Genomic DNA, 26,938 nt, shown 5'->3' on the forward strand with positions numbered 1-26,938 from the left:
AAATGATAAATTAAAATGTATTAAAATGAATGTTATGGTTAGCGCTATTGCCTCATAGCAGGAAGGTTGCTGGTTTGAATCCCCAGCTAAGAAGGAGGAGGAGTAGTGGAGATAAGCGGTGGATGTTGCTTAAGAAAAGAATAAAGTCGAGAGACTAAAACTGATTTCTTCGACCAGGCTGGAAACATGGGGCTCTATGGGAGTCGACTCACTTTAAGATTCAGCCTCTAGTGGCTGCTTTGGGAACTGCAGCTACATTTTCAGCATTGGATGGGTAAATATACTTGAAAATCTTACGTATGTTGTTTTACTATGAAATGTATCTCCAACTGATGGTGCTAGAGTTCTGATTCCCGCCTGCACGGTTTGTTTTTAAATTTATTTCCGCCACAAAAACCCACGAAGAAGCATGACGAACGAAACCCTCCCCACTTCAATCATCTCAGACTGTCTCTCTGATATCATTTCTTTATTTTTCTCTCTGCTGTATCCTGTTACTGTTTGCTGCTATAATGATCAATAAAGTTTAATTTAATCTGACTCACTTGTTTTTACTGACATGGAGGAGGGGAGCCGCGAGATCACGTTACGCTGCAGGAGTGGGTGCTAAAGAAATCTAACCTGTGCACTCTGCATGTTGCTCACTGTGAGTAGTAGTAGCAGCACCACCCACTGGTGCCGACACCGTTTGATACCACAGAGGAAGAAAACGCTCGGCTTGGATCTGACACCAGGTTTTTTAAAATAAGAGAGAAACCAGGAAGAAGGTCACACAGCACACTCACCAAACGAGTGGGAGGATAAGTGTCAATCGCCATGGGTCCTGTCCCCTCCTCGAACCGTTGCCACGGAGACCTGGCATGTTGTAGGTCTCCATAGCGGCGAGCAGGGAGCTGTGGATTGGCTGGGAGCTACACGGGGGCTCGACGAATCACAAGGCGCCTCGCAGCAGAAAGGAGACACATGCACACTAAAGGTCATTAACAGAGAGGAGAGGAGAGGAGGAGGCATCACTCAGCCTCTGCAGGGTCAAAAGGTCAAAAAGGTCAAGGCCTGAGGGAGAGGAACAGGTGACATAACAAGATGTTTCATCATCATTTCTTTTACTTTTATTGTGAAATGTTCTTTCTCAAATCCAGGAGTTGGTCTCATGACGTGGGTGATGTTAGTGAGGCTGAAGGTAATCCAGATCTGGCTCCCCCTGCTGGTGGAGGTTTTGACCATTAATTTAGTGTTTGAACTCTTTTTTTTATTTTCAGATGGCCAGTTTAATATTTTTTTTTATTATTATTATTATATTTAAACATAAGCCCATGGGCTGACCAACAGAAGAAGTCCTGACCCCACATCAGTGAACATGCTAACAGTATTAGCTAACACCTGATCTGTGTGAGCCTCTCAGCTTCCTGCAGGATGGAGAATCAATACAGAGACAGGAGGAGGAGAGGGGGAGGGAGGAGGAAGAAGGATTAAACATTGAAAAGAGTTTTGTTTAAGATAAAAAGGAATCTGCATGAATTTCAGTCTGAACAACCTCTTGAAAAAATCTGGATTCATTCAAAATGATCTCTAACATTTTTTCCTTTTTTTAATGTTTCCAGTTTTTTCTTGGTCCAGCTTGATCCAGCCCACAGCTGGTGATGTCCTGTGTTGTTTTCACACCCACGTGTCCCTCTGGTCCACCACAAGGAGAACAGGATTTCCTGGAATGTTTCTGTCTGCATCATAAGTAACGAGCATTTGTGCTTTATTACTAAATTTAAAAATAAGATTCATGTCCCAAAAAGTTTTTCTTACTTGTAGACCCACAGAAAACAGTTTCCACCTCCTTAAATCACACAGTAGGAAAATAAATCATCATTTGATTTGAACATAATGAATTTAACTTAACATAATTTTGATACTTAATAGAAATGTGTGTTTTCATAAATTTAGTGGTAACTTTTCTGACACCTCTTGCCTAAAGCTCGAAGAAAACAGTTCAAAACAGTCACATCCTGGCCAGGTTTAAAAAACAGTTACAAGTACCTTCAAGTGCTGTTAGAGTCTGTTAATAGAATAAATTGGCATTTATTTATTTATCTATTTATTTATTTAGCCTTGTGTGTTTCTGTTGTATTTTCACTTTTCATTTAACCCATGGAAAAAACGCACAATGTTTATACAAGGTAATTATAACGTTAAAGTTTCCTCTTTTTTTTTTTTTTTTTTTAGATAATTAAACTTAATTTTTAAGTTTTTTAAATGTTTCTGTTTATTTATAGTGCAGAATAAAAATACGTCCGTCTCTCAGCAGTTCGTTTCCCTCCACACGCCACAGTGGGACCGGAAGTGACCTTTCATGGGATGTCAAGGCTTTAATTTCAGTGGCGCAAAACGACAGATTTGTGTGATTCTAATTAGTGGAACGTGAAATAATACTTTTTATGTTATATTAAAAATATTTGTTCGTTTAAAAGTCTTGTTGGCGTTTTAATTTAACTCCAGTGATGGTTTAGTCCGTTAATTTAATAATTGTTACACGCACGATAGTTTAATCATGCTTTTATTTTGGTAGAATCAACGGAAACACTACGAGTCGTTACGTCAGATTTGACGGCGCAGCGGCAAAAGGGGCGTGTATCTGTTAGCATGCGTTAGCCTTCCTGCTAACTGTGAGCTAAAGTTTCACTTTCTGACAGTCGGGATGAGCACAGCTTCCTGGAAAACGAAAGAAGGAGCCGTGGCTGTCGTCTTTAGCTGGGGTTAGATCTTAAATGTCAACACTCACATCGCTTCCGCTGTGATATTGACACTTTGAGCCGGCGGAGTTTGAAGATTTAACCGCTAACTGTCAAACACGCAGTTAGTTAACCTGCTAGCCGTTAGCATGGACAGCATGCAGAGCAGTGAGGAGCGGGGGGCAGAGAAACAGATGGATGAATACCTCAAATCTCTCGGATTTCAGCGGAAGAAGATCGCTAAAGACGGGTCGTGTTTGTTCCGGGCTGTCGCCGAGCAGGTAAAGGTGTAAACAAGCCGTAAAGAGAGCCTGTGCTGAGTTTTAAAGTGTTAGCTAACTGAGAAAGGTGTGTTTGTTGTGACTAAGCATGTGTTAAATGTTAGCCGAATTAAAGAGAGGAGGGTTTTAAGAAGAGTTTTACAATTAAAAGTTAATATTTGTGATTTTTAGCCTGTGAAATACCTGAATTATCACTTTTTAAAACGGGAATCTGTTTGTAGGAAGTTAAGTTTCATAACCTCGTCACACAGAACACAGGTAAAGTGTTTCCTGTGACACAGAGTGTTGTCCTGATTGTTGATCTCTAACCCTGCTCAGGTGCTGCACTCCCAAAGCCTTCACACTAAAGTCAGAGCCAAATGTGTGGACTTCCTGAAGCAGAACAGAGAGAACTACGAAGCTGTGAGTCCCCAGCAGACTGTCAACAAACAGACCAGAAGTTCACTGTAATGTGTTTACAGCAGAGGTGATGGTGTGGGAGGCTCAGATTGTTCAGATTAAGATAATCCAGGATGACTGTCACACTTTAAGGTAGTTTGTTTGACAAATTAAGGCTGAAATCTGTCAGAGAGCATGAAGCGAAAGTGAAAGATTCCTGACTATAATCTTATCTTTTACAGCCTCATGTACTACATCTCCCAGAATGCCTTTGTTTACTTTTGTCTGAACAAAAAACCTTGTGACCCAACCCGCTTGTCATTTATATTTCTGTGCTTGTTTCAGTTCATTGAAGGGGATTTTGAGGAATACCTGTTCAAGCTCCAGGACCCACAGGTACCCCCTTCTGTTCGGATCAGTAACTGGAGCTTGATTCTGGTTTCTAGCGCTGTGTGAATCTGGTTTGTCTCTGTTTTTTAGCAGTGGGTGGGAGAGGTGGAGATCAACGCACTCGCTGTTATTTACAAGTAAGAGACATCTGTGTACGGAAATTTAACCATAATGCTGCATTATTTGTGTGATGTCCAGTCAGATGTTGGATCAGAGTGCTTCATAAGGAGCTTCTCTGGTGCTTTTTTGTTGCAAGGACTAGGCTCAAAATTTAGTGTACGATTCTTCATGATGTGTCCCACTGACAGCCTGGGTTCAAGTCTGAGCAAGTTTCTCACTCTGCTCTCAAATCCTCCAGTTCAAAGCATCAGGATCACAGGGAGACTGACGTGTTTTTTCAGGGCTGATACTGATAGAGATTATTAGTAGTCAAGAAGCTTGATAACTAATATTTATTTGCAGTTACAGTGAAAATATTAGCGTCAAAATTTTGGAAAATATGAACTCCATCAGTGAACTTCATTTAAAAGCCTTTAAAGTGGTGCAACCCAGGGCGCTGGAACTAGAGCCTTATTTAGCGGTGTTTTTGTGTCAAAGTAATGCGCTGAAAATTCTCTAAATAAAGCGTGAATGCAGACTGATATCAGAGTTTTTCAGTGGGAGTCCGTTTATTTCTGTTTTTGGTCAAGTAAAATATGGCCCCGTCTGAGTGCAGAGGAAACCTGCAGAGGAGCAGGGAGGGGGTGTTTGGTGTGAGCGCTCTGGGCTTCTGCTGCACAAAAACACTGCTGTAGGGGTAATTTCTGCCCTAAACCTTGTGATAGGACCCAACTTGTTCCATCCCGGAGAATCACTTTAAGCTGGAGTTCAGAGCAGGAGGATGATGATGATGATGAGTCAGAGAGGCTTCATCATCTGACCCACATGTTTCACCTCTCTGTGTGTGTGTGTGTGTGTGTGTGTGTGTGTGTGTGTGTGTGTGTGTGTGTGTGTGTGTGTGTGTAGGAGGGATTTTGAGATCTTTCAGGAGCCTGGCAGACCTGCAGTCAACATCACAGAAAACAACTTCAAGGACAAGGTGACGCTAACACACCCAGACATGATTTCATTATCTCTGTTTCTCTCTGGGATGAATCCAGCAGCTTTTGAAGCTGTGTGACAGTTTTTAGTCAAAGTTCTGACACTTTGAGGTGAACAATCATGAATGATCGAACGTTCAATTCCACCAGAGCGGAACTCCCAAACTTTATTTTTAACCAGATTAAAAAGTTCTGTTTTAATCTCTCATGATGTCAACTTTCAGTCAGATGTTAGATTTTATATCTCAAAAGCTGTATCTCATCCTGTAGTTACATTTTTTAATGAATATTCTTTTTTTATCTCACAATTCTGACTTTTTGCCTCACAGCTAACTTTTTTCCTCAGAATTCAGACGTCTTACTCAGGATTAGCATAAATTAGCCTCCAGATTTTGACTGATATGAAAATTTTGGCTGAAACCAATATCTGATATTAATATTGTTGATATGACCAATAACCAATATTTACCAATATTGGTAAAACAAAACAAAAACAGTCTAAAAAAAACAATTGTGAGAAAAGACGACCGTGGAGAGGATCAAAGGATGGATATCCAGGGATGAACGCGATCAAAAAAAGTTTGTTTTGTCTGTTTTTGGATCAAAAACAGAAAGAGACACATAAAAGAAGAGAGTCCACTCTTCTTCGGTAGTTTTGGTGTTTACAGAGTCAGAGGAAACAAGATTATTTGGGTCTTTAAAGATCATTCAAGATGATCTGAAAATGCAGGCAGCTGATGAGTAAATATCGACTGATACCGATTCTGATACCGACATATAGTGCATCCCTACTTTTAATCACCTAGATATGACTGTCCATCTCAATAGTTTGACTTTTAATCTCATAATTTTATTTCAATGTTTTTAAAAAAAATGACTTACTTTCTCATAATCCTGGTTTCTATGTTCTAACATCAGCGACTATCAAAATCTGAACTCTTTCTTTCCTGGTTCTGACTTTTATCTGTTTATGACTCAACATTTAAGTTAATTCTCAAGTCCTGGTCCCATTCTTTAAAAAAAAAGAAAAGAAATAAAAAAAGAGAAATAAAGACAAAAAAAGAGGAGGAAAAAAAGGGAAAAAAAGGAAAAAAATGAGAAAAAAAGAGGAAAAAAAGAAAAAAGGGGAAAAAAAAGGGACGAAAAAAGGAATAAAGAAGAAGAAAAAAGGAGAAAAGGGGAAAAAAAAGGAAAAAAAAAAAAAAGGAAGAAAAGAAGGAAAAAAAAGGGGGAAAATGAAAGAAGTTAAAACAAAAAATGAAAAAAGGAAAAGGAAGAATAAAAAGGGGAAAAAATGAAAGAAGTTAAAACAAAAAATGAAAAAAGGAAAAAGAAGGAAAAAAAGGGAAAAAATGAAAAAACGAAAAAAAAAAAGGAAAAAGAAAAGAGAAAAAAAAGGAAGAAAAAAGAGAAAAAAAAAAGTCAGCGTTGTACCTCTGTATAAATTAAACTGTAAAAGCAGAAACTCTGTGAAACCGCCCTTTAAATTTTCCACTTCCTGTTTGTTTCCGTGTCTCAGGTGCGGTTGTGTTTCCTGAACGGGAATCATTACGACAGCGTTTATCCCGTCAGCCGCATCAAGAGCGCTTCCATCTGCCAGTGTGAGTGTTTCTCTGAGTAAACCTCTGGTTTAAAAACCACTGCAGGTCTCTGTGCTGCAGCCAGCCAGCAGGGGGCGCTCTACATGTTTCACCTTCATGTTTATGTCTGTTATATTTTTACAGTATGTGCTCTCCGTGTTTCAGCCATCCTATACGAGCTGCTGTATGACGACGTTCTCAAAGTGGACCGCAGTCTCCTGAGCGTGTGTCAGCGAGGAGGGCGACCCAACGGACCGCTGATCGACGACAACTTGGCGACCTGCGACAGCAGCGACGAGTCCGACGCCGACCCTGGAGAGCCGCTCTGGTGAACAACTCGTTATTCAATCTGTTACTCCTTAAAAAACAAACGCTTCTTTAACTCCTGTAGCTTCAGGAGCTAGAGGAAGTGCCATGGGTTTCCTTTCAAAATAAAAGCACTTGAAGTTTTTATGATTTTCTGAATTTGATCTTTTTTTCTAATGATGTTTCCTTTTTCATAACGCAGGGTAGAGAATGGGACAAACACGACGGCTCCGAGACACAGCAACAGGGTAACACACACACACACACACACACCCACACACTCCAGCAGGACGAATTTTGATGTTTTTGGAGTAAACGAAGTGTGTGTGTCACAGGGCCGTGGGCGTGGTCGGCTGTCAGAGAGGGTGTGGCGTTCACTGAACCCGACTCTGCTCAGGAACATCGAGTACGACGTCTGGCACAAGTCAAAGCGAGGTGAGTTTAAAAAACCTGTTAACATGGAGCTTTATGGAGATCCACTCACCTTGGGCTTGGCCACCGGTGGTCACTTGAGGAACTGCAGCATTTTGCAAACCTCAGAAAGCGCTTCTTGAAGCCTCAGGATAAATAAAAACATGATTTACTCAAAGGTAGAATCTGAAGTTTTTGTTTGATTTGCTTTCAGCTCAGCAGAAGTTGGATTATTCCATCGCCGCAGGGATGCAGTTCAACGCCGGCGATCGCTGCCAGGTGTGTGACACGTTCAGGGTCCTCACACTGACTGTGTGCACTCTATTAAAAATGATGTTTTACTCTGTGTATGTTTGTGTGTGTGTGTGTGTGTGTGGCTCCTGTAGGTCCGTCTCGAGGGGAGTGGGCGGAGCTACAATGCAACAGTCAAAGAGGTACCTCCGGACAACGGCCCCGTGACCGTTTATATAGAGGAAGTGGGCAAGAGGTAGATCACACTGACCGCACACACACACACACACACACACACACACGTTTTTCCATCGCAGAGATTTAGATGAGTGTGTGTGTGTGTGTGTGTGTGTGCAGACAGGTCCCTCTGTGGAGCCTGCGTCCTCCCTGTGATGAGAACAGCTGGAGCACCGTGGTCAACAGAGACAAGAGGCTCAGCAACGGGCATGGAGGTAACACACACACACACACACACACACACACACACACAAACACACACACACCTGGTGAACACACAGGTAAACGTGTGAACCTTGCGTCCTCTCAGATTGGGAGGAGCGGGGCAGAGGCAGAGGCCGGGGGAAACACGTCCCAGCATCCTCCACTGCTCCCGCTGCCACAGCCCTGGGCTCTACTGGGCGCGTGCAGAAGCAGCACTCCTGGCCCCCCCAGACCACCGCAGAGGAGCCGGGAGGAGCCAAATCCACCAGGTCAGAGTCCCTCCAGCCTGTGTCCATCTCAGTGTGAACGATCAGACTCATGTCTGAGGTTTTATAAAATGTTTTACAGGAAGTCTGCGAGCTCCGTGGAGCCGCCGTTCGGTCTGACCGAGAAGCAGCGTTTGGCCAAAGAGGAGGAGGAGAGGAACGTGGCGCTGGTGGAGATCCAGCTCAGAGACGAGCAGAGTTTCCCTGCTCTCGGGGTCAGTGGAGAACGATGATATTATTCATTCAGCTTCAGATCAAAAAGAGCAACAGCTTTTCTCAGCAGGTTAGAGACAAAGGAGGGACGGAGACACGTGACTTTAAGCCTGGGTCAGTCAAAAACTAAAGTGTCAAAAAGTTAAATCCTTAGTTTTTTTTTTTTCTTAACAACTCTGGATAATTCTATTCTTCTGATTTCACTCAGCATTCACTTTTTTTCACAAAAAAATATTTTAGAATATTTTAATTTTTTTCTTTAAGATTTTGACTTTTTTCTGAGATTTTTTAAATTTTTTTCAAAGGTTTTAAAATTAATCTCAGAAGTCTTATTTTTTTTACAGAATGAACTTTTTTTCAAAATTTGGACTTTTCTCAGAATTATGACTTCATAGAGCTGTTTTTAACATCTGCAAATCAAAAATTCAAATTTAATTTATAATTCCAGGAAAAAAAAAAATATCAGTTGAAATTTTACAAAAAAAGAAATTATGATTAAGTTAAGTTATGCAAAATTAAAAACCCAGGAATTTTGTGATTTAAGTTTAAATTATAAAAATAAAGAAATATATATATTTTTTATTTTGAATTTAATTTTGATTTTTTTTTAATTAATTGAAAATAAAACTGATTCTGATTTAAGTTAAATTTCTAGATTAGACTTTAGAAAAGCCAACTTTAAATTTTTGTTGTTATCTTTGTGCAAATTACAGGAGGTCTAGGAGGGTCTGAGACCCCTTAACTGACACACACACACACACACACATATGGAGATGTGCACACTCCGTTTACCAAACAGAGAGTAGGGAAAAATAACGTCACAACCCCGACACGCTGGACTTCATACTTTCTGCACTTTCTGCTGAGTCAACATTTTTTTTTGTCCTGTGTTTATGTTCAATGTGAAAACCTCTGTTGGGAGTTTTTTCTCCTTTAAGCTGAAAAACTTGTCCCTTAAAGCCACAACACTGGAGCTGTAGGAAATAACATAATTATTAAAGTGTGAATGAAACTTTAAAATGTGTTTTTTTCTGTCAGTCTCAGTCGGGTGGTTCAGGTGATGGAGGGAGGAAGAGAGGAGGAGGAGACAAGAGGAGGTTTCAGAGAAACAAGACGGTAAGTTTGTTTTTATTTATTTGTTTATCTGAAATGAGCTGAAAAAAAAAAGTTTAATCTAATTTTTTTTTCCAGAAGAGCCCGGTTGAAGACGTCAGAGCTCCGTCGCCCTCTGCTGGAGAAAGACCCAAATCCTCCACCCCTCCCCTGACCACTGCCCCCCCTCCAGCTGACGCTGACTCCACCTCCACCTTCCTGAGCTCCGACAAGGCTTCACTGCCCAAAACAAACATGGCTGCCTCCTCCTCAGACGTGGCTGTTAAACCGAGCGCTCCCTCCTACGCCTCCGCTGCCGGAGCTCCGCCCACCTCTGCCTCTTCCTCTGCTGTGATGGGGGGCGCTGTCCCCTCCTCCGCCTCACTCTTCTCCTTCATCACTCCTGTCCTCCCCCCTGCGTCCTCACCCCAAAGCCCCCACACCACCTCCTCATCCTCACCCCCTCCCCCCTCCTCTTCGTCACCGCCGACCTTCATCGCCCCGATCGCTCCGTCTCCCTCTGCCGCTCAGAGCTTCCTCCATCCCTCCTCCCTCCCCCGCTCCTCCCCTCCTCTGCCCTCTCTTCCTCACTCCCCCAGTCCGCCTCCCCTCTCCTCCTCTCCTCTGACTCTGACCGGATCCCAGACCCAAAACCAGACCCCCTTAACCCAGGCTGATCCTCAGGTCCCTAAGACCCAAAACCCTGTTCTTACCTCAAAACTACACCAGGCCCTGCCCCCAGACCCCCCAAACCAGACCACATCCTCAGTGCCCCAAAACCAGACCCCTATGCCCCAAACACAGGTCCAGACCGGTCCTCCTGAGATCCAGACCCAACCTGAGTCCAGCACTGCACCCACAATCCCCCAGCCTCATGACCCCCCACAGTCCCAGCCCGAGGTTCCCCTCACCCAACCTCCTCCCCCCTCTCAGGTCCCACATCCCTCCCCCTCTATGTTCCCCCCCCAGACCCAAACCGAAGCCCCCCAGCCTCCACCAGAGTCCCCTCCTCAGTCTCTCCCCCCTCCTCCCCCTCAGCCCTCGTCCCTCCCTGTGACCGTCCCCCTGCAGCAGCTGTCCCAGCTCTACCAGGACCCCCTGTACCCAGGGTTCCCTCAGGGGGAGAACGGCCAGGTCCTGCAGACCCCCGTCATGTCCTCCAGCAGATCCGGGGACGACTTACCGCAGGGTGAGCCGGAACGAAGAGTTAGAGCAGAGCTGCAAAGATTAAAAAAAACACTGCTGCAGTTCTTAGAGTGTCCACTAGAGGCAGCCTGACAACGCCAGAAAACACAGGAGGATAAGAGCAACAAAAAAATCAGGCTGAAAAACAGAAAACAGAATAAATATTCTGAGGAAAATTCAGAAATCAGAGTTTGGACAATTTTTTTTAGCTCATTGAATTCTCTTTCATCATTTTCAGCAATGTGTAGTTTCTGTGCAGATGTGTAGCTGTTTCTCCTGGTTGTACCATCTGTTGAATTCCCTGAGTGGTACATTAGCTCAGCAAACATTAGCCTTGATAGCTCTGATGTTCTGACGGCGTTGCTGCTTTTTTCTTAAACCTCCTGGGGTTGTTGCTGATACTGACTGAAGTTTGTGCTTTCTTCGTAGACGTCAACGTCCTGAGATTCTTCTTCAACCTGGGCGTGAAGGTGACGTTAAACTTCTTAAAGAAACATCAAACTGTCTGTTAGCATCATGCTAACTTTAACTTTCTCCACAGGCGTACTCCATGCACATGTTCCCCCCCAACATGTACCTCTTCCCGCTCCTGCAGGCCCACGCCATGAGCCCAAAGATCCCCTCCCGCTCCCCCTCGCCCTCCCCTAACCCCCAGTACCCTCCCCCTAACCCCCCACCGAGGCCACAGGAGTCGTACCCTCCCCCTCAGTACCCTCCTACTTCTTCACCAATGCATCCTCATTATGACCACCAAGCCCCGCCCACTGAGCCCCCGAGTCTTAGTGACCCCTCCCACAACCAGGCCGGGTACCCTCCACCCCACAGGATGCCTCCACCGTGGCAGCAGCACCAAATCCCCCCACCCAGGAACCAAAGCTTCCCGCTTGGGTATCCCTCCCAGAACCCCACCTACTCCTTTCCCCCGCCCATCTCTCAGGGGTACCAACCGGGTCATAGTCCAGGACACCCTCTCTACCCTCCCAGTGCCCCTTACCCCTCTTCCTCGATGGGGTACCAGGTGACCTCCTCCTCTGAGGAGCTCCACATGAGCCAGGGCGCCATGGAGCAGCATCAGCCCCCTAATGGAGACCCAATGCTTGGACCGCGTCCTCTTCAGGCCACCAGTCTTCTGGGGAGTCCCCCTATAGCTAACCTGGCTAATGCTAGCAACAGCTTAACAGGGATGCTTCCTGTTTTTGGTGCGTAGACCTCAAACTACGACCAATTAAAGCTTATACAAGTGTATACAACACAATTACTGATTTCTACCATTAGGGGGCGCCAACGTGAAACTCATTAAATCAAGATGTTTTTTTTTTCCCATCAGGCCACATGAAGGAGCACGGAGAGGGTCTGAACAGAGCTCTGCTGACGAGGGAGCCTCCAGTCGGTAACCACATGGTAGGAACGATGGCGTGTTGACATGAGGAACTTTCCAGAAAACAAATTAAGATTGTTTTCATCTCACAAACGATACATTCATCATGAGATCTTAACGAAGCTTACTGAAAAGATGAGGTCATCGCTCAAATTTCTTTAAACTGGCCTCAAACACCAAGGTCTGTCTGTAGCTCCGCCCTCACAGGCTTCCAAAGGGCTGGCCAATCAGAGTGAAGGGGGCTTGTGGATTCGGGAGCCTTAAAGAGACAGTAGCAGAGGCTGAATTGAGTTTTCTTTAAACGTTTTCCGTTAATGTTTGACGTTTGTCTTTCAGCTGGTTCCAAACCCCGGCGACTCCTCAACAACCATGAAGCCCCTCAGCACCCCCGGCTCTCTGGCGTCCTACGAAACCATCTCCACGGCTTCGACCCCGCCCAACAACAACCTCTCGTATGGTTATCGAAGCTACGCCAAACCCCAAAATCCCGCCAACACGGGCTACGAACTCAACCAGATGGACTACCTCATGCCCATGAGCATGACGGAGTCCGTCGGGTGCAGCACGGAGGACGACTGGGACGAGCAGTCCGGGTTCAGGCGAGGACCCAGGAGGTACCCGAGAGGCAGAGGAAGAGGGAGCTACGACCCGGGACGAGGGATGACCAGGAGGCGACACGGAGGAGCAGAGTCAGGGACCGGGTTCAGCGTCCAGTTCTACTCCTCCAACAGGGGGCGGGGCAGAGAGCGGGGAGGGTACTAGCTCTCAACCAATGAGGTGAGAGCATGCAGGAAGGGGTGTCTGTGATGTTTAGCTTCTTTTGTCGCCATCCTGATGCTGATTGGTCGATCGCAGTGATCAGAACCAGAAACAATCTGTGCAAACACTATCACACATCAGTGCGTTTTTAGCTAGCCTGTTAGCATTTCCAGCTGATGAATGTAGAGTCGACGGAGGTTTGTGCTGACGGTGTAAATGTGTTGAGTTTGATCTGCTGAGGTTTTGTTCGTTTGTTGATGTGACGTTTGAAAAATGTCAAAAATCAAACTTTAATTCAAATCCTTTGACTTTTTTTATTTTATTCCCCACCGCGTGGCCTTTGTGCTGCAAAACAACAGGAAAACAATCTGTCTGGTTTAAAACAGAAATTTATCTTTCACAGGAAATCAGACTTTCCCGTTTTAAAAATCTCCTGAATGCATCTGAACAAAGCGTTTTCGCTAAAAGAACAAACGTCGGGTCGAACGTGACGATCTGAGCGGCTCCTCCTGTTGTTTTGCTCTTTCTTTGTAGATTTTTCTTTCTCAATCGTCTCGCTGCTGGTTTCACGTCTCTGAGTGTAAATGTTTTTTTTGTTCATCATCTCACCGGGGTCGTTTCTTTCTTTCTTTTCATGTTACCGATCAGAAACTCTAGAGATTCAGTCAGTGCCTTATGTTCGCTGCGTTTTCTGTCTTTGTTTCTCTTTTCTCTGGGTTTGGGACAAACTGCTGTACGGAAACTAAAAGCTGTCGTCTGTGTTGGATTTTTCTATGTTATTGAATAAAGAAATTTTGGTTCAAAATTTCTGCTTTTGTAACATTTTTTGTTCCTATTGTTTTGTTGAAATCTGTTTTTTTGTCTTGTAAATTTTATATTTAAAGTGATTTTTCTAGATAATTTCAGCATCTGTCAAAAACCTGCTCCAGGTAAAAAGTTATGGTGCCTCAATATTTTTAAATAAGGTTTGTTTACTTAAAATTTAAATTTCCCTTAGTGGAAATGTACGGAAGCCCAAAAGGTCACGTTAATGCACAAATTTTCTGTTGTCTTAAGGATTTTTTTTTATTCTTTCTCTCAAGATAAGACAATTTTATCTCTTTATTTCAAGAAATTCAAGCAAAATTAATCTCAGAAAAAGAGATTAATATTCATGAAACAATCAGACATCCCATGACAACAAATCTTGTTTTTCCAAGAAGATTAATCTTGTTATCTCCAGAAAATAAAGCTTGTTTCAGTACCACAATGTATCCCCTTATTTCAAGGAAACCAAGCTCAATTCATGGAGATTTGCGATCTCATTTCCCAGGAATAATTTATCGCATTAAAAAAAAAAAAAAAAAAAAAGCTCTTTTAGAGATAATCTCATAATCTTGAGATAAAAAGCTTCTTTTACTGAGACAATTTATGTAGTTGTCTTGAGAAAACAAAGCTTTTTTTGCCAGAGATATTTCATTTCATTATCCCTGAAATAATCAACGCAGTTATCTCTAAAAAGAAAGATTTATCTTGTCATCCCGAGAAAAACAGCTCATTTCCCAGAGTTAATTTGTCTGATTATCCAGAAAAAACTGATCTTTGTACCACAAGATAATTTGTCTCGTCGTCTCACAAACGAAGCTTTTTTTCCAAGATTATTTATCCCAATTCCTCAAGGAAACCAAGATGATTTCTCAAGATAACGAGACAATTTTCTGTCATTTCAGGTCATGTCTCTATGTAGCCAGGTATCTGGGAGACTGCATATATTTTTATACGATTACGCCTGTTGTTCATGTGAAACCTTTAGGGATCTTCAGAAAAATGATGCTGTAAACTCAGGAAGGTGAACCTTGTTTCCTCTAGATAAAGAAAATTATCCCACTCTTGGTAAGAAAAATAACTCTTAAAAAGAATCTCAGTTTGTAACTTGAGATTTTTGACGAGACAGAAGAAAAGGTTGAACATTTGACGTGGAGGATGACGATGTCTGATGAGCGGAAAGATGAACCACAGAAAGTCAGAGTAAAGAGCAGGAGCTGTGCCGGTTTGTGGTATCATAAGTTTATTTCCATTTGTTGTAAATGCATGAGTGCTAAAATATGCTTCTTCATGTTCCATAATGTTGCTGGCGTGTGAACGCAGCCTGTTTCCTTCAGGCTGAGCGACAGAATGCAATGCACTGATTTTTAAACGTTTCACAACATCGCTGCTGGCTGCTGAACGCAGCGCGGTACACGAAGGCTGATGGGTCGGTATGTAGGTTTATTTTTCTCTCTTTATGGCGTCGACGTGTCGGCTGCTGGCTGGACGCAGCCTGGGGCTTCTCGTGGTGAACGCTCATCAGCGCGTCACAGGAAGCCACGCTTGGTCTCACGGAAAGTTGTCTTAGTCGTCCAGGAAGAAGTAGTTTCCGCTCTTCTTCTGCTCCGTGTCCTGAGGAGGAGGAATCAGACGTTAGCTCAAAAACAGGATCAGAGACTGACGACCAAACAAACGTCCTGAATTTACCTTGATGGAGTTTTGTTTGTTGATCCTCGGCCTGAAGTTGTTCGGGTCTCGCCTGAATGTGATCTCCAGCAGCGACAGGAAGCGGTTCATCCCGGCCAGCAGACTCTGAGGACTGAGGGGAACGAGAGAGCATCAGAATAAAACTTCCCAGAGGAAAAATACTCTTTGACAGGCTTTTATTTTGAAAATCAGTGTCTCTGTGACTCACGTGTTGGCCGATGTACTCTTAGAGGGAATCCCATCAAACACGATGACTCTGTCGGCGAGATACGTCGCCATGATGAAGTCGTGCTCCACCACGAAGGCGGTTTTCTTAGCGTGGAGGATGTACCTGAAACACACACACACACACACACACACACACACACACACACACACACACACAGGTTAACATCAGAGATCTGAGGACACGTGAGGAGAAATGTAGAAAAACTGAAGAAGGTTCCAGAATGTTGAGTTCCTTGATGTTCCATGAAGAGACGGAACATTCCGGAACCTCTTTCCTCCTCAGTTCAGCTGCAGACAGCTTTGATGCGTCTTAAAGAGACAGTAACAGTAATAACTGTGAACATGAACGCGCGCTGACCTCTTGATGACCCTGGCGGCCATCAATCTCTGCTCGGAGTCGAGGTACGCCGACGGCTCGTCGATCAGATACACGTCAGCAGGTTTCCCCAAACACAGAGTCAGAGCCACTCTCTGCAGCTCTCCACCAGACAGGTTCTGCACCTGGGGGAGGAAGAGGAGGAGGAAGAGGAGGAGTCAGCCACCGTGTGTGTCAGACTGTGTGTGTATGTGTGTGTGTGTGTGTGTGTGTGTGTGTGAGTCTTACGTCCTGGTCGATGATGCTCTCGATCTGCATGGGCTTCATGACGTCAGTGATGAACTGTGGGTGTGTGTAGGCGTCTCTGATCTTCTCGTGCAGCAGAGCTCTCACGCTGCCCTAAAAACAAACGTCTGAGTTTAAAAACAACAAACTTCTGAATTTTGACTCTTTTTTTCCCTCTTTAAATTGAAATCTTTAGTTATGACTTTCAGCATTTTCAACTTTTCCCTGTAATATTTAAACCTTTATCTCAAACATATTTTCCAACTCAAAAATGAAATCAAAATTTCCGTTTTTCTCTTTGACTTCGAACTTTAATCAAAATTTCAAGGTGTTTTTGGTAAAATTTTTAACAAAACCAACATTTCTTATTTTTTCCTTTTTTGACAATTTAACTTTTATCACAAAGTCTCTATTTTTTTTTTAGTGTAAAGATTTTGAAAATAAATCAATTTTAGATTTTTTGTTTTATCTTAACTTTTATCAAAAATTCTATTTTTTTTTGAAGAATTTTAACTTAAATCACAAAATTTGTAATTTTTTTTAAAGAATTAAAAAAAAAGTAAAAAAAAAAAAAAGAAGTTTTTTTTTTAAATATAAACTGAACTTAAATAAATAATTCTGTTTTTTGGCAGAGCCTTAATTTTTATCAAAAATTTCTGTTTTTTTTCCTTGTAGAATTATAACTTTAATTACAATTTTTTTTTTGCAGATTTATAACTTTATTAAAAATTTCCATTTTCGGGTTGAATTTTAACTTTTATCATTTTTTTTATTTTTTGGTAGAATTTAAACCTTATTTAAAATGTCTGATTTCATTTTGTAGAACACAAACTTTAATCACAAAATATCACAGTGCTTTTTTCTTGTCATAGTCAAATCATAGTCTCCTAAAATTTTGATAATTTTTTACAATTTTAACTAAGATCCTGTTGATGTCTGATTTTTTTCTCGTATCAAACCTTTCCATTGTTGGTTTGGAGAACTCAAACTTTGATCTAGTTAATTTATGAGTTTATAACTTGTTGTGGCAGAGCTTCCTCTTTAATTCTCAGATCTTGTTCTCCCTGACTGTCGTCCTGATCCTCTTTTGTAAAGTCAGAATTTTTGTCTTGTGATTTTTTAATTGATAGTTGACTCACTCTCTGAAAAGCTTGTCTGTCAGTGCTTAAAGTTTAGAACAGTTAGACCCAGACGCCGGCCTGGAGCCTCCTCTGATGTTAAATAAAAGCGGTACGGAGTGGGTTTTTAATGTCAGACAGATTCACAGAGGAGACACTGGACCAACCTTGAACTTGGGGCTGATGGTTTGAGGTTTGTAGCTCACGTTCAGGACAGGGACCTCTCCTGAAACACAGCTCAGGTCAGTGTGTGTGTGTGTTAAAGTGTGAGTGTGTGTTGGTGTGTGTGTGTGTGTGTTGGACTCACCTCCTCCGTCTGATTTGAGTCCTCCTGCTAACATCCTGATGAAGGTGGTTTTGCCCGTTCCTGTGAACAGTGAAGAGGATCAAACAGGTTTTTATTGATGTGGTCTCAGCGCAGACGGACTCTGGATCTGCTCCTGAGCCGGTCTGATCCCTGAAACTCACCGTTCTCCCCCAGCATCACCATGATCTCTGAGTCCGTGAACTCTCCTCCTTTGATCTCCAGGGTGAACTCGCCCATGGTCTTGGACATCTCTGGATACTGAACAAACAACAGACGTTGAGGAGAAACAGGAGAAACAGGAGAAACAGGAGGAGCATGAGGAGCAGGAGGAGCAGGAGGAACAGGAGAAACAGGAGGAGCAGGAGGAACAGGAGGAGCAGGAGGAACAGGAGAAACAGGAGGAGCAGGAGGAACAGGAGAAACAGGAGGAGCAGGAGAAGCAGGGACGCTCTCTGATGGAGGTGAACGTCTCACTGACCTGGTAGTGCCTGAGTCTCTTCACCTCCTCCTCGTTGGCGGTCTCTGCCACCTTGAAGACCAGCGAGGTTTCCCGAAACCTGAGGTTCTCTGTGGGAACGTATCCGTCCAGGAAGATGTTGATGCCTGCAGAGGAAGAGGAGCAGTGAGTGGCTGTTTCAGTCTGAGTGTGAGTATTTACAGCTTGTCGTCATGGTTACCCTCTCTGACGCTGAAGGGCATGGTGACCACCCCGTAGGCGCTGGGGACGCCGTACAGGCAGCAGATGAAGTCAGACAGATAATCCAACACGCTCAGGTCGTGCTCCACCACGATGATGTATCTGAAACACACACAGCACACCTTTCAAAATAAAACACTACAACACTTCTGCAGTAATGAAACAGAGCGAGACCATGGATTTTAATTTGTTTGTGTATCTGTAATAATTCAATTTTTTTTATTTTTAGATTTTTTTTATTCATCTTTTTTACTTCTGTATAAGGTCTGTATATTTTTTTACATTTAATTTGGTTTTACTTACAATATTTATTCTCCTTTTTTATTATTTCTTTTCTCTTTTTTGGCATTTTATTTAATGAAATCTGTTTATTGGAACTATTTGGTATTTATAACTCTATTTTAATTTTTTACAGTATTTATTTATTCATTTTTTTGACATTTCTAGTCTTTAAATCAATTATTTTTGTTTGTTTTTTATTCATCAGTGTTAATTCCTGTATCACTTTTTATGTTTTGATTTTTTTTCTATATTTTTTTCCTCTTTTTTGGCCTTTTATTTCATTAGATCTGAAGAAATTTTCTGGTATTTACTACTCTATTGTAATATTTTTCAGTGTTTTTTACATTTGTAGTCTTTAAGTCAATTATTTTTGTTTTTTATTTTTGTATTTTTTTATTCATTGCTTTTAATTCCTGCATCACTTTTTATGTTCTGTTTTTTTTTGTTTGGATTTTCATTACTTTTTTCCCCTCTTTTGGGCATTTTATTTCTGTTTATTTTTAGAATTTTTTTATTAATCAATTTTTCATTTCTTTTTATTTTAGTTTAATTTGGTTTTACTTTCATTGTTTATTGTCCTTTTTTATCATTTCTTTTCTCTTTTTTGGCATTTCATTTAATTAAATCTGTCAATTGGAACTTTTTGATATTAATTACTTTATTCTAATATTTTTCAGTATTTTTTTAATTTGTTCTTTTTAACATTTCTGGTCTCTCAATTTATCTTTGTTTTTTATTGTTCCAGTTTAATAATTACCATCTCTGTTTTTTTTTTTAATTTTATGAGAGCATTACATTTTTTTTCTTAATTTCTTCTTTTTTTTTTCAAATTAATGTAATCTACATTTTCCATTTTTTTCTGGTGTATTTCTTATTTTTTTTAAAAAGTGGATGTGTTTTATATTTTTCTCTTTTTTACTGTATTGATATATATATATATTTTTTTGACTTTTCTCTGTTTTATTATACAGTCCCTCTCTGATCTTTTTTTCTCTTTCTTTGATGGATAATTCTCCCTGCAGAGACAGACACAGAGATGATTTCTTGCTCACCTGTCTGGAGTGATGAGTGAGCGGATGGTGATAGCAGCCTTCAGCCTCTGTTTGACATCCAGGTAACTGGACGGCTCATCGAACATGAAACTGCGTCAGAGAAACAGGAAACAGCTATGAGTGTGACAGTCAGAGGTCAAAGGTCGTGAGGAGGAGTGGATGAGGTCGCTGGCTCACATGTCGGCTCTCTGGATGCAGACGACGGCGCAGGCGAACCTCTGCAGCTCTCCTCCGGACAGGTCCTCCACGTTCCTCTCTCGCAGGTGACTGAGATCTGCCCGGCAACAGGAAGAAAAAAACAACCAATCAAAAAACAGCAAAGGTGAACGAGCGGTACTCTGAGTATCAGTCTGACCTCTCTTTACCCTACAGCTGAGCTTTAACAGACTTTACATTTCAGAGCCGATCTCAGCTGCTGGACAAACAGAAACATTATTCTCTGTGATAAATGTTTGATCTGAAGGTGGTGAACTCTCTTTAACCTCATGTCCTCGATCATTGTTGACAGAGACTCTTTGTCTGGTTGTGACCTCGCTGTCTGCACGCTGCTGCTCGTTATTCTCTGTAAGGTTGAACTTATCGTCTCTGACCTTCTCTAAACGTGTTTTCAGCTCATTAAGGTAAAAAGTGTGAGTAAAGAAGTTTAAAGAGTGTGTTCATGAGTGTTGGCTGTTTACCAAGCTGTTGGCAGACGAGGTCCTGTGTGTCTGTGTCGTCTTTCCTGCTCAGGATGGCCCCTACTGACCCCTGCAGGCAGACATGAGGAATTACAACCAGCCCTGAGAGGAAGAACTTCAGTAGAGGAACAAAAACACGGCGTGCTCGCTGGTGCCCCTTACCTTCACAGTCTTTGGGATCTGGTCGACGTACTGAGGTTTGACGATGGCCCGCAGGTCGTCCTCCAGGATTTTGGTGAAATAATTCTGCAGCTCAGAGCCTCTGAAGTAGGTCAGAATCTCCTGCCAGTCTGGAGGATTCTGGGAAAGAAAACATGACAAATACAGTTTATTATCAACAGAAACACGACAACGGAGCAGGATTTATCTGAGGGGGAGACTTCAGGCTGCTTTGAACGACTTGTTCAAAAAGTCACGTGAGATTTCAGTGAGATCAACACGAGATTTGCTCAATTTGTGACATCACCAGTTGGTGAGTCTCCTCATAATTGCGAATTTGTCGGTTTAAAAAGGAGAAACATATTTTTTTAGCATTGAAACTTTAAAGGAAGGTTCCGGAATGTTGGGTTCCAGAAGGCCTTGATGTTCCTTAAAGAGACAGTAGCTGAAATGAGCGTCATGGAAGGTTCCGGAATGCCTTCTTCACGCTCATTCCAGCAACGGTCACACTGACCAACACTCTGGAACCTTCCTTTAAAGAGACAGAAGCTGAAATGAGCGTCATGGAAAGTTCCGGAATGCTTTCTTCACGCTCGTTTCAGCTACAGCCACAACGAGGAACATCACCTGAACCTAACATTCCGGAACCTTCCTTTAATGTTTCTTAAAGAGAAAGTAGTTGAAATTTATGTGTCATGGAGGTTCCGGAATGCCTTCTTCACAATCATTTCAGCAACAGTCACACCAACCGACAGTCCCTGAAACGAGAACAAAGGAAGGTTCCGGAATGCAGCGTTCTGAGCTCTTTGAAGTGTCTTAAAGAGACAGTAGCTGAGATGTTTCACAGACAGCAGTCTGAGATGAGGAAAGGGTTTTCTCTAAATCATGTTATGACTCCAATAAGAGGACGGTGCCGCCTCTTTAAGATCTCTCACTGTTTTCCCAGAGAACAAACACACCAACTCAAAGCTTTGTCAGAAAACAAAAGGCAGCAGTGAGCAGCAACGCCCACATTTATCTCATCAGAGCAGACCATCAGCCCAGACACGACGGCTCTGCAGAGTCACAGAGAAGACACTCACATCGTATTTCCCCAGGTTGGGTTTCTGTTTCCCGGCCAGGATCTTCAGAGCTGTGGACTTGCCGATACCGTTGGTCCCCACCAGCCCCAAAACCTCACCGGGTCTAGGGATGGGAAGCCTGGACGAACACAAGTAGAGTCACGTTTAGGGATGCACAGGGTGGAAAACCACATCTTCCTACTCTGCTTCCTGTTGACCACACCTCACATTACGCCACATCACATCACACAGCGTACCTGTGCAGTTTGAAGGAGTTGGCGCAGTATCTGTGTGTGGTCTCCTTCTCCAGGTTGCTTGGCAGGTTGACGATGGACAGCGCTCCAAACGGACATTTCTACAGGGACAAACACACAGCGCTCAGACCCAGTCTGAAGACTTTTCTGATCCACTTCCATGTGACTCCAGCCTTACCTTGATGCAGATGCCGCAGCCTATGCACAGAGACTCTGAGATCCAGACGATCTTACTCTGTGGAGTCACCTCGATACACAGCTTGCCTGAAACACACACACACACAGGCTTATTATCAGAGTCCTGCATTTCATGTGAACACAGATGGTGCGTTCACTCACCCATGCGGACCACCGGGCAGCTCTTCTTGCACTCCTGACGACATTTCTTGGGTTTGCATTTGTCGTGGTTGACGATGGCGATCCTGGTGTTTTTATCCGCCATGATGGAGGGCTGGAATGACGGACGCTAGCACCTGAGGGGCTGGAGAGGAGCGTAGAGATATATGTGAGGTTAACACCTCTCCACACACAGATGACTGCAGTCAGACTGTGCTGATAAACACATTCAGTCTGAACAAAGCAGCAGTCTGTGACTCCAACAATGGGTAGATACCACCTCCTGGTTACAACACTACTTCATACTTTCTGGATTTAAAGGATTTTCCTTTCAGAGACGCAGAGGAAGCCGCTGGGATCCAGTCCTGATGGTCTTTGCAGGGACAGTGAGTCACACCAGACTCCATTTAAAAACCTGGCCTTTTGTTGCTGCATCACATGGTTGGTGCTGCGCTATTTTAAGGCCTCTAACTATCCTGATATGAACACAATCAAGGCTGAAATATGTTTCTAACCTGAGGTTAAACACATCTGGATTACATGGTGGTTGTATTAACGGTTAATCTGTTAATTTTCAACAAAATCCCAGCGTAGATGCGCAACATGACGGGCGGTGTCAGCAGCCCTAAAGACTGAGCTGTCCTCAAATAACCTCCACATCTGTGACTCATTCATACGCCGAATTCATCATCCAGTCAAAATGACTTCGAAAACACATTCAACAATAACACTTTGATTGTATTTTTATGATTCAGAGGCAGAAAATGTATAGTTGTTGTGTTTTTAAACCGAATTCGTCGATAAACGCAGTATTTTTTTAGCTAAAGCAGCAGCTAGGGATCAAACTCTGCCATCAAACCATCTCCCACTTTCCCCCTGACCTCCCGTGGATTTATTCCTGCTATAAAAATCTCACCTGGAGCCAAAGTTCACCTGAAACTGGAGCGTTTAGAGCCACACACTTTGGGCTAACCGTTAGCTTCGCGTTAGCACCGGAGGCCCCGCACTTTGACAGCTGCTCACGGAGGAAGAACGCAGCTTTCTAACGCGACAAAAACCTCCAAAAGCCCGGGAATCCGGAGCGATAGCTGGGAAACTCACCCCTGGTCGGCTCCCGCTCCTCGAGTTGAAAGAAACCAGACGCCGAACGCCGTTTGAACACAAATAAATCAGGATCAAACTCCGTTTTTCCAGCAACGTGTTCCTCTGCTGTGAGCCGGCTGAAAGATGGCGGGACGGACGCACTCAGCACGCGACGGGTTTTTTTCATGACGTCACTACGAGGCAACCTACACTAGCCTAAGTGGGAGATTCGAAGAAGCTAAAGCTAAACAAAGCACATTAACACCATAAAAACTCATTTTAATGCACCGAAACAACATTTCAGACGCTTCAGTCAACACCGTGAGTTTGTTGTCTTTTGGTTTACGTGGTTAACTTAACCACAGATGCTTCTAGAAAGCCTCAAATGGGGAACTGTTCGCTTTTAGCAGCTAGCTGGAGCCATACACCAAACTCCATTCAGCATTTGTTTATTTTGATTTGATTTATTTACACGGAAAACGGTTTAGATAAGGACAAATGATTGATTTTTTTTAACACATTTGCTCAATTTTTAAATCAGTTTGATGTATTTTTGACTCACATTCTGCCTGAAATTCATTTTTTTAATCATAGACCGAGTAAAACCGCAGGAGAGTTTACGAGAAATTGATATGTAATGTGGTTTCTATCCTTATTGGATCAAAATATACTGTTACTTTTTACGCCGAATTATTCTTTATGTAGATATTTATTAAAATATGCTCGTAACTTAAATTTTGCTTGTTAATTTCACCTGTTTTAGTCTGGTTAAAATTTCAAATGTAAGAAATTTAAATGGAGTTTGGCTCGGTATTGCCAAACTTGTGTTTTATGTACTTCACTGTATTCTATTTTTAAAAAATCAAGCATAAGAAGTTGGTACAGCTCAATAAGACCAAACACATTGATTAATCTATACATCCCTATTTAATCATGGGGAAAATACATTCAGTTCATACAGTTGTGGCTTATGAACCCTTTTATTTTCTCCAGTATTAGGGGAACTTTCCATGTTTTCAGTTTTATCCAAATGTATGTTTTAATGGTCTGAATTCACCGAAGGATGGCCACACCAAGTAAAACCCCACCAGGCGCTGACCCGAAGCAGTTGGAGCGGACTGGGACGGTTCGGGAGATCGGCTCCCAGGCTGTGTGGTCCCTCTCTTCCTGTAAACCAGGTCAGACTCAGATCTCTGTTTGTAGGGTTTACATTGGATCCCATCTGGTGTCATTTGGGCTAAAATGTTGTAACTGTGTTCAGGTTTTGGCGTGGATCAGCTGAGGGATGATAACCTGGAGACGTACTGGCAGTCAGATGGGTCTCAGCCTCATTTGGTCAACATCCAGTTCAGGTGAGAAGAAGTTTGAAGGTTGAGAGAGTCAGCATTATTCCTGTAAACCTAAAGTTAAATGAACTCCTTCTCTTCCCCAGGAGGAGAACCACAGTGAAAATGTTGTGTATCTACGCCGACTATAAATCAGACGAGTCCTACACACCCAGTAAGATCTCAGTGCGAGTGGGAAACAACTTCCACAACCTGCAGGAGATCAGGGTAACTCATTTCTATCATGCTAACGCCTCAGAGTAGAACATCCAGCTTCCTCTCTGTCCTCACCATCCTCCTCCTCCTCTTCCTCTCTGCAGCAGTTAGAGATGGTGGAGCCCAGCGGATGGATTCACATCTCCCTCCTGAACCAGGTAAACGAGAGGTGTCTTTAAAGTGTCCGTCAACACTCTGTGGATAAATCTGTAAAATTCTGTTTGTTTTTGTGTGTTTCCAGCGCACAAACGAGCCCATCAGCACTTTCATGATCCAGATCGCCGTGCTCGCCAACCACCAGAACGGCCGGGACACGCACATGAGACAGATCAAAGTCTACACGCCCGTGGAGGAGAGCTCCATCGGAAAGTTCCCACGGTGCACCACGGTCGACTTCATGATGTACCGCACCATCAGGTGATCTGGACTGACCCGGGGCGGCAGGATCCTGGGACCACTCAGGATCTCCACTGGACTGGTCTGATATCTGGAGCTGCTGACGCCATCAGTTGGACAACGCTCAAAGACTCAAAACGTGTTTTTCAAAGTGAAACCACGCGTGTTTCCAGCTGCTGGTGTGAAAACTCAGAGGTGATTGGGGATCTGTCTGCTCATGATTTACACGTCTTATCCTGAAGGTTTAACTGGTGTTAAAACGCCAAAACAAAGCTTAAAATCTGTAACTCTTGTGCCTACAGACGGTCTCCTGCTCTGGATTTGTTTCTGAATGTTTGATTAAAATATGTTCAAAGAAAAACAGACGCCCGTTTGTAACTGAGTCCTGAAAAAACTGAGTTTAAAACTGCATGAATCCAGAAAAACAACAGATTTATTCTCCAGACAGGAAACATGAGGGAAAAGAGGTTGTGAGAGGAGGAACGAATGATTCAAGATGCAAGAAAGAAAATTATTTACAGCAAAGTTTCTGGACCCAAATTAAAATATTCAGGTGAATCCCAGGAAACTTTTGGAGAAAACTTTTTCGAGATCCTGAAAAAGCCTTCAAAGATATCAAGAAACGTTTACGCAATCTAAAAAATTGAGGCTAGAATTAAAAAAGTAATGATACTAACAAAATAAATAAATCATTCGCAAGATCTAGAGAAACTTTTATCAACCCTGGGAAAACCCTGAAAGATCTTTACAATCTTTTACAAAAGATCCTGAAAATCTTTTCTGGATTCTTTGAATCCCGCAAGAAAATTCGGAGAAACTTGCGCAAGACCCTGAAAAGAAAAGTGAAAGGATCAAGCAAAATCTAGAGAAACTTTTGCAAAGCCCAGAGAAATTTTAAAAATCTTGGGAAACTTCAAAAGGTCTTGAAAAACGTCAAGAATTAAAAAAAAAAAAAATCATTAACCAACTTCTGTAATCTGCTAAAAACTCTTGAAGATCCAACTGAACTTCGACAAAAGATCCTGAAACTGTTTTCAATAGCTTTTGCAGGATTTTTCTAAACCCGTGTGGAATCCTGAAAAACTTGAGCAAAACCCTAAAAAAGTAGAAAAATCTCCTGGAGAAAAATCTGAAGAAACTTTTTCAAGATTCTGGAAATATTTGCAAGACCAAGAGAAACTTGATCATAGATCTCGAGAAACGGACCACATCTGGAAAACACAGTCACTCAAACTCCCGAAAGAGCCTGAAAAACTATTCCAGAAAAAGAAAAGCAAGATACTTCAAAGTTCTTGAGGAATTAAAAATATATATTTTCATAGCCTTAAAAAAAGCACTGCAGGATGTTTGGATGTCCAGAAAACATTAAGGTATCCAGAAAAAGCTCTGAGATAAAAACGTTTCTCTGATTTTTACAAATCTTTCAAATTTTTCGGTGACTCCAGAAAAAATTCTGAGGACTCAAAGATCTTGAAATAAAAGCAAAATCCAGAAAGTTTGAGTTCCTCTGTGGAGATCTCACAGGATTCTGCTTTTGAAATTCCTTAAAAACTTTGGTGAGATCCAGAAAAACAACTGACCTGTTCAGCCTCTGTGCCCCTGAAAAAAAAACATGATTCATGAAATTATTAAAAAGTGAGGAAACAGTTTTTATTTGTTATTTATTGTTGAATAGGAGGTCAAAATAAAGTTTTTACCATCCTAAGGAGGAAGCTGAACTGGAGGAGCTGCTGTGTTCACTGTGACACTGACACAGCCAGGCCACCAGAGGGAGCCAGAGGAAAGGGAGAGAAGTGAAGCGAAAGGATGGATGGATGTTTGGCCACTGGTCCATCTCTCTTCTACTATATTTTTAATCCTTCTGTGTCTTTTTTTTTTGTTGTTCTGCCTCTTACTCCAGCAGTTTGTCAGTTTTTGTCTTTTGTTTTTAATCCAATTCGTCT

The 26,938-nt window shown here is 42.5% G+C and overlaps 3 protein-coding genes across 3 annotated transcripts; 2 read left to right on the forward strand and 1 right to left on the reverse strand.

Annotated features, from left to right (window-relative positions):
• Nucleotides 1–2,600: 2,600 nt before the first annotated feature.
• Nucleotides 2,601–13,487, forward strand: otud4 (OTU deubiquitinase 4). The gene is made up of 20 exons (XM_074662146.1): nt 2,601–3,001; nt 3,320–3,403; nt 3,725–3,775; nt 3,860–3,906; nt 4,775–4,847; nt 6,368–6,449; nt 6,594–6,756; nt 6,937–6,982; nt 7,070–7,169; nt 7,360–7,424; nt 7,532–7,632; nt 7,734–7,828; nt 7,924–8,086; nt 8,166–8,298; nt 9,335–9,412; nt 9,488–10,577; nt 11,003–11,043; nt 11,115–11,772; nt 11,901–11,974; nt 12,288–13,487. Exons 1-20 carry the CDS (start codon nt 2,870–2,872, stop codon nt 12,711–12,713), a joined length of 3,702 nt encoding a protein of 1,233 aa, XP_074518247.1. The 5' UTR covers nt 2,601–2,869; the 3' UTR covers nt 12,714–13,487.
• A 1,230-nt stretch (nt 13,488–14,717) lies between these two features.
• abce1 (ATP-binding cassette, sub-family E (OABP), member 1) lies at nt 14,718–23,213 on the reverse strand. Its single transcript, XM_074662022.1, has 19 exons — nt 23,077–23,213; nt 21,979–22,120; nt 21,818–21,903; nt 21,643–21,740; nt 21,407–21,524; nt 20,328–20,465; nt 20,166–20,235; nt 19,666–19,762; nt 19,489–19,578; nt 18,135–18,256; nt 17,936–18,060; nt 17,619–17,715; nt 17,458–17,517; nt 17,318–17,376; nt 16,036–16,146; nt 15,790–15,932; nt 15,412–15,534; nt 15,204–15,315; nt 14,718–15,128 (listed from the first exon to the last, which is right to left on the reverse strand). Exons 2-19 carry the CDS (start codon nt 22,079–22,081, stop codon nt 15,081–15,083), a joined length of 1,800 nt encoding a protein of 599 aa, XP_074518123.1. The 5' UTR covers nt 22,082–22,120; nt 23,077–23,213; the 3' UTR covers nt 14,718–15,080.
• anapc10 (anaphase promoting complex subunit 10) lies at nt 23,180–25,324 on the forward strand. Its single transcript, XM_074662023.1, has 6 exons — nt 23,180–23,379; nt 24,121–24,236; nt 24,320–24,410; nt 24,491–24,611; nt 24,704–24,757; nt 24,841–25,324. The coding sequence occupies exons 2-6, from the start codon at nt 24,122–24,124 to the stop codon at nt 25,018–25,020; spliced, it is 561 nt and encodes a 186-aa protein (XP_074518124.1). The 5' UTR covers nt 23,180–23,379; nt 24,121; the 3' UTR covers nt 25,021–25,324.
• Nucleotides 25,325–26,938: the final 1,614 nt, after the last annotated feature.

Source organism: Halichoeres trimaculatus, unplaced genomic scaffold (assembly GCF_033239565.1).
Source record: "Halichoeres trimaculatus isolate MK-OKI-2021-1 unplaced genomic scaffold, fHalTri1.1 fHalTri1_scaffold_22, whole genome shotgun sequence".
Classification (NCBI taxonomy): domain Eukaryota; kingdom Metazoa; phylum Chordata; class Actinopteri; order Labriformes; family Labridae; genus Halichoeres; species Halichoeres trimaculatus.

Bases quoted from the DNA above. Each gene is read 5' to 3' on its own strand.
- anapc10 (XM_074662023.1), top strand. From the start codon at position 24,122: ATGGCCACACCAAGTAAAACCCCACCAGGCGCTGACCCGAAGCAGTTG. The intron at 24,612-24,703 runs GTAACTCATTTC...TCCTCTCTGCAG, and splicing joins ACAACCTGCAGGAGATCAGG to CAGTTAGAGATGGTGGAGCC. The intron at 24,758-24,840 runs GTAAACGAGAGG...GTGTGTTTCCAG, and splicing joins ACATCTCCCTCCTGAACCAG to CGCACAAACGAGCCCATCAG.
- otud4 (XM_074662146.1), top strand. From the start codon at position 2,870: ATGGACAGCATGCAGAGCAGTGAGGAGCGGGGGGCAGAGAAACAGATG. The intron at 7,425-7,531 runs GTGTGTGACACG...TGGCTCCTGTAG, and splicing joins ACGCCGGCGATCGCTGCCAG to GTCCGTCTCGAGGGGAGTGG. The intron at 10,578-11,002 runs GTGAGCCGGAAC...CTTTCTTCGTAG, and splicing joins CGGGGACGACTTACCGCAGG to ACGTCAACGTCCTGAGATTC.
- abce1 (XM_074662022.1), bottom strand. From the start codon at position 22,081: ATGGCGGATAAAAACACCAGGATCGCCATCGTCAACCACGACAAATGC. The intron at 21,904-21,978 runs GTGAGTGAACGC...TGTGTGTTTCAG, and splicing joins CTGCCCGGTGGTCCGCATGG to GCAAGCTGTGTATCGAGGTG. The intron at 19,763-20,165 runs GTAAACAGCCAA...GTTGCCGGGCAG, and splicing joins CCTCGTCTGCCAACAGCTTG to ATCTCAGTCACCTGCGAGAG.